We start from the raw sequence: 6,000 nt of genomic DNA, 5'->3' as shown, positions 1-6,000 counted from the left end.
CTACTTAGAAATTTGTCATTGTCCATTGTCATTTTAGAACACTTGGGTATTGATTGTGTTCCTTTAAGCAATAACAGTTGCCTGGCTGTTCTGCTGATGCGCTGCCTCTAATACTTTCAGCCGTAGACCCTGAACAAGCATGCAGCAGATCAGGCATTTCTGACATTGCCAGATCTGACAAGATTAGTTGCATGCTTGTTTCTGGTTTTATTCAGACACTACTGCAGTCAAATAGATCAGCAGGACTGCCAGGCAACTGGTATTATTTAAAAGGAAATAAATATGGCAGCCTCCATATCACGCTCACATCGGGTTCACGTTAACACATGCAGCCGATAATGCCTTTAGTGAATTGCAGCCCGTGTGGTACGTCTCACTGTGACAGCTTTAGTTTAGCTCAGTGATGGCTAACCTTGGCACTCCAGCTGTGATAAAATTACAAATCCCATCATGCCTCTGCCTCCCCGAGTTATGCTTAGAGCTGTCAGAGTATTGCAATGCCTCATGGGACTTGTAGTTCCACCACAGCTGGAGTGCCAAGATTAGCCATCACCGGTTTAACTAAAAGAAAAAAATAGTGCTAGTTATTGATTTGTAAACTCCCCAGAAAAACAGTTCCTCTAGTTTTGGATAGTGTAAAGAGGTTTGTGCCATAAACTACAACACACAAGATGCTTATAAAGCATGGATTTAATGAGATGGACAGTGCTGCAGCAGAGCAGTAAGGCTGAGGAACGAAGATTTCTATATCAGACCACACAGGTCCTAACCAGAAAAACAGTCCATGTGGATGCACAGGAGTAATAATGGATTGGTGCTGGTTGGTGGCTGAATGAACCCAGACGACTAAGCAATGGTCTTCATTGGTCGCAGGAGGTATAGCAGGTGATTGACAGTAATGCGATCAGTGTGGACCCAGAGCCTTTTCTAGGATACTCTGGTCCCTCACGGCATAAGGAAGGGTCACCCTCAGGTTACGGTTCTCCTCCATGGTCTGGAAGATTGTTTCATATGCATTCTTATTTCCACACCAGCAACGTCTTGCCACCTGTGAGGGATATTAAAATATACCTGGATTATAGCAGGCACAGCCTCCAACATGCATGCGTATTAAAAAAAAAAAAAAAAAAAAAAAAAAGCCACGAGTTGAAAAAGGTGCAGATTTTGCTGATAACAGCAATTTAAGGGCACTAGTGTAACATCTGTAAAATTACCAGTATACGCACATCTCCCAACTTTTTAAAATGAGAAAAAGGGACGCTTAAGCCACGCCCCTGCCATGCCTCTAGTCACGCATACCATAAAGATTTCATCAGAAACATATGTTTTATAATTCAAACCACACTGGTCCTTTCTATCCTGGTTCATTTTCCTTCATAGTAACATTTTAAAATTAGTAATATATCAATTTAAAGGTTGGGAATAAAGTCAATCATGTCAAACACATTTTTAGTATTTTAGTATAGAAATATATATATTTACATAGAAAGAGGGACAAAGTCCTGAAAGAGGGACAAATGAGGGTGAAAGCGGGACAGAGGGACAGGGCTCCCAAAGAGGGACTGTCCCTCCGAAAAAGGGGCAGGATTGCAGTAATCCGATATCTGAAAATGATACTTTGCTATGACCTAACCTCACACAGAACTCTCCTTTTACCAATGCCCAACCACAACTGATCTCTCCTGGTGGCGCCTAACCCAAACCAAAGACCCCTTTTCCTGGCTAAACCTAACCCCAAGACCCCCTCCCCCCCTTCCTGCAGCTATGCCTAACCCAAAGGCTCCCCTCCCTCCCTCCTGGCTATGCTAACCCCAAGTCCCTTCCCTAGCTACACACCCCCACCACACACACACACACACACACACACAAAACACCTTTCAGACATTACCGCTCATTATCCCAATGCAGAGTTCTGCTATAGTATAGCGGAACTCCGGTACCCACTGTAGCCGCTAAATAGCTGTAGGGCACAGTTAAAGGGCTTTTAACTCTCCATTTTCAATTACTCCCACACAACTTTCCCTTGTTCCTGCAAGAGAACTTTGTTTTCTGGATCGCAATCTGTGTTATGAATGAGCTCTGCTGTACATCAGTGCCCACCTATAAAATTAAATCTGGTCATTCAAGAAGCTAAGTAATGGCCCAAGATACCCACAAATAAAACTGACCCTTTGTCAGGTATCTGCTGAAACAAACAAACAAAAAAAAAACATGAAAGCATTGATCTACAGTGTATCTACTTAATTCCATAAATGAAAGTATCTACTTCATGTATGGCATTCAACTCACTCCATTGGACACATCCCAGCTCAGCATCATCTTAGTATTGTGTTCAGCCTCTGGGGAGCCATCCAGCACTAGGCCAAAGCCTCCATTAATGACCTCACCCCTAAAAGAAAGTAAAAAAAAAAAAAAAAAAAGGGTCACGTCAATGCCAAATTTAGAGGAATATACAGACGTAAAATGCAGTTTACTTTAGGCAACCCTCCCACTGCACATCTTGATCCGAGTAGGAACATCTGGTCCTGGAGATTTATATTTTGAAAACTGAGTTTTGGATCAGGATGACAACATTTATTGACTAACTTAAGAACACACACACACACACACACACACACACACACACAGACACAATGTTAAACAATTACAGTCACTTAAAGAGGAACTGTCACAAATATCTTAAAATTTAAAACACATACAAATAAGAAGTAAGTTTCGTCCTGAGTAAAATGAGCCATAAATTACTTATCTCCTATGTTGCTGGCATTTACAGTAAGTAGTAGAAATCTGACATTACCAACACTGTTTAGGCTAGTCCATCTCTCCATAGGGGATGCTCAGCATGGCCTTTGTTCTTTGTACAGTGAGCAGGGAGGCTGGTCAGCATTTTTGTATGAGTCTTTATACTTTTTTGGCAGTGCATCCCCCCCATGAGGAGATGAGCTAGTTGAAAACCTGTCTCTTCTGTCAGATTTCTACCACCTACTGTAAGTGGCAGCAACATAGGAGAAAAGTAATTTATGGCTTATTTTACTCTGGAAGAAACATACTTCTTGATTGTATACAGTATATTTACCCATATTTTAACATTAAGATTTTTGCAACGTAGGTCCTTTAAATAAAAATGGAGAGGCATTAATAAGCTTAACTCTCCTAAAAAGACTTATTAATGATCATCATCAATTAGCTCAACTCTCTGATAGAATGCCTGTAACTGGTATAACAATAACTTTACAGCAGTGACCGATGAGGGGGAGATGGGCACTTACACCAACCTAGCTTATAAAATTGAATAAATGCAAAGTAGTAATTTTCCGCAACCTGCAAATTACTCTTGCAAAGAGCTGGCAACAGCAAAGCTCAGAAGCAAACCTCTGCATGATGGAAAACTGGAAAATATGGACTAGGACCTCCCCACCACGCTACTCACCATCACCTCATGATACAGCTCAAAACACACAATCACCTCTACAACCAGGAAATTTGGGCACATGCGGCAAGTGGACAAAAACGGTGCGGCCATTCACTCCCATAATAAATATCGTTTGATGCGTGCCGACTGCCGAACAGGAAAAAAGGGCGCCTGGAGATGTTTTAAACTGCGCTTGTGGTGATTCAAGTTTTCAAAATGCGCCCGTGACGAATGACGTTTACAAAAATACTAAACATATCTATCGTATTTAACTAAAACGTTATTTAAAATTTTATCCCTTAGGACCCGTTTCCACTATCGCAGTAATCGCCGCGATTCCGCAGAGTTTCCCCCGCACATTAATCGCACGGGGAAACTGCCTTAGGGGAGAATGGCGCCGCCGGCCGAATAGCTTGCGGTAGAGATTCGGACGGAACCCCCCACAGAATTCGCGGCGGAGGCTGCGATTCCTATAGCCGTGCATGGCATATAGGATTCGCCTGTGATCCCGCCCACCCGCTCAGTGCCCGCACAAGTGGAAACGAGGCCTTATTGTTTGTAAAACATTCACATAAAGCGATCAGTAAGTAAATTGTAATATTTTTTACAGTCACTATTGTAAAACATTATCCACACAATAAAGCAATCACTAAGGGGGGGGGGGGGGGGGGGGGGGTCTTAGGGTTAGGCACCACTAGGGAGGTCTTCAGGTTAAAGAAGTTAGCCTAAATTAAGAAAACAAGCGTTACTTACCGGAGTGGATTGCGCCCGTCCATGTGGCGGTGATTGACAGCGCCGCTCGCGCAGGCGCAGTACAGGCTGACCTGGAGTCATCGCCGGGGACCGGGAGGGAGCTGCGGCGAACGGCTGCAGGGAGAGCTGCGGCAAGGGACATGCTGGGAGCTTGGGGCTGGAGGAAGCCCCGGGTAAGTAGCACTTATTTCTTAATTTAGGCTGATAACCCCTTTAAGCACCACCGGGGGGGGGGGGGGGGTCTAAGTGTTAGGGATAGGTAGAGGGAGGGTTCTGTGTGAGAGTAGGGTTAGGTTTAGTTGTAGTACAATATTAGTAACATTTACAGTTATGAACTTACTTATATTTTTTCCATTATTATAACCACTATTTTCAGCTTTTATTACATGAAGAATCGATAAGTGAAAGTTATACACATTATACAATTATAATGATTATACGCACATTATCGTTTGTTAACAAACGTAATTATAAGTTTCACTTTGAAATCGCAAATTGTGAAACAATAATCTTCCGTTTAATACACATTAAATGTTTTTTAATTTGTAAAACATTGTAAATTAAATACAACACAATATTTTTTAAAACAATACTACCGTTATTGTTTACACCACGCACCCCCCCCCCCCCCCCCCCGGCGCCCTTTTTGCATGGACGCCTACAACCAAACCTCCTAAATAAAAATAATGGAACTGTATGGCTCACAGTAAGGGCCGGAACCCACTAGAGTGCTTTTTTGAGTGTTTAGGGAGCACTTTAAGATCACTAGCTAGTTCCCTAAACGCTCTGCCGATGTAAAGAATTGTAACAAATTCCACAGTAGCAATTGCAGTTAGCAAACTCACAATCACAGGACATGCAGCAATTTTGGGAGAGTGCGTTTCAATGTAAAGTATTGAAGCACTGGCAAATCGTTCATAAAATAGCTACAGTAGCGATTTGTGTTACTGCAAACTAAAAATAAAAAAATTATATATCTATAATTTTATTCATTTATTTTTTTGTAAGGACCAATCAGAATAAAAATCGCCATCACAATCGCAGGCAAAAAGCTTACACTTAAGTCGCTACCAAAATTCACCAGAAAACCCTCACGAAATCGCTTACAAAACGCTAAGGATTTGTGATTTGTAGTGGGTTCCAGGCCTGATACAGATTCAAGTTTGGTTGCTGTGGGCTGCTGCACCACTTATCCTAATACGGATAATACTGAACATTGTTCCAACGCACTGATACAAGTCAACAGGTAAGCTCCACTCACTCACCAGCCAACTCCTCCCCCATTATGCAAGGCGACCCATGTGGCTCCGCGGAATGAATCTCCAACAAAGTTCTGAACGGCCATATCTGTATTGGAGTAAATAAATCTGAAAATTACCTTTTAGGTGTCAAAAATCTCTTTATTTAGCAAAATTAACAACAGGTAGGTAAACAGATTACAAAAACATCCTATAGGACACGCAGGTCCCAAAGGATGAACAAAGCCATGTATCATATGAGTCAGAGAAAAACAACAAGATAAGTATTATATTAATAGCATATTAAGGTAATGTAGAGATTAGAATCCAGGGTATAGGTGCCGGTGGTTGCTAAATAAGCAGTCAAATAGTGCAAATAAGACTCTAGGTTAGGTGAGGGTATAGTCTCATGTGTGTGGGTTTAGGAACCGCTATTTTAATAACTATAGAGGGTTGTATGAGCTTGAGAGAGTTAGGGGTGTAACAGTTCCCAGGAAGAGGAGAGGGTGGTTACTGGGAAAGAATCTAGGCGAGTGGGGCAGAGAGTCCCCTGAAGGTTATCCATGGTAGCCACGTCTTTTCAAAATTTTCTAGTTT

At 42.1% G+C, this 6,000-nt stretch overlaps 1 protein-coding gene across 1 annotated transcript in view; it reads right to left on the bottom strand.

Annotated features, from left to right (window-relative positions):
- Positions 1-672: 672 nt before the first annotated feature.
- UROC1 (urocanate hydratase 1) overlaps positions 673-6,000 on the bottom strand; it is a 77,488-nt gene continuing 72,160 nt past the window's right edge. Inside the window, exons 18-20 of the mRNA XM_068253073.1 lie at positions 5,431-5,512; positions 2,290-2,389; positions 673-1,048 (exon numbers count right to left, since the gene is read on the bottom strand). Of these exons, the coding sequence (XP_068109174.1) occupies positions 905-1,048; positions 2,290-2,389; positions 5,431-5,512 (326 nt within the window). The 3' untranslated portion in view covers positions 673-904. The remainder of the gene's footprint in view (positions 1,049-2,289; positions 2,390-5,430; positions 5,513-6,000) is intronic.

Source organism: Hyperolius riggenbachi, chromosome 9 (assembly GCF_040937935.1).
Source record: "Hyperolius riggenbachi isolate aHypRig1 chromosome 9, aHypRig1.pri, whole genome shotgun sequence".
NCBI lineage: Eukaryota > Metazoa > Chordata > Amphibia > Anura > Hyperoliidae > Hyperolius > Hyperolius riggenbachi.
Note: the sequence above shows the minus strand (reverse complement) of the source record. Positions and strands in the feature narration are given on the sequence as shown.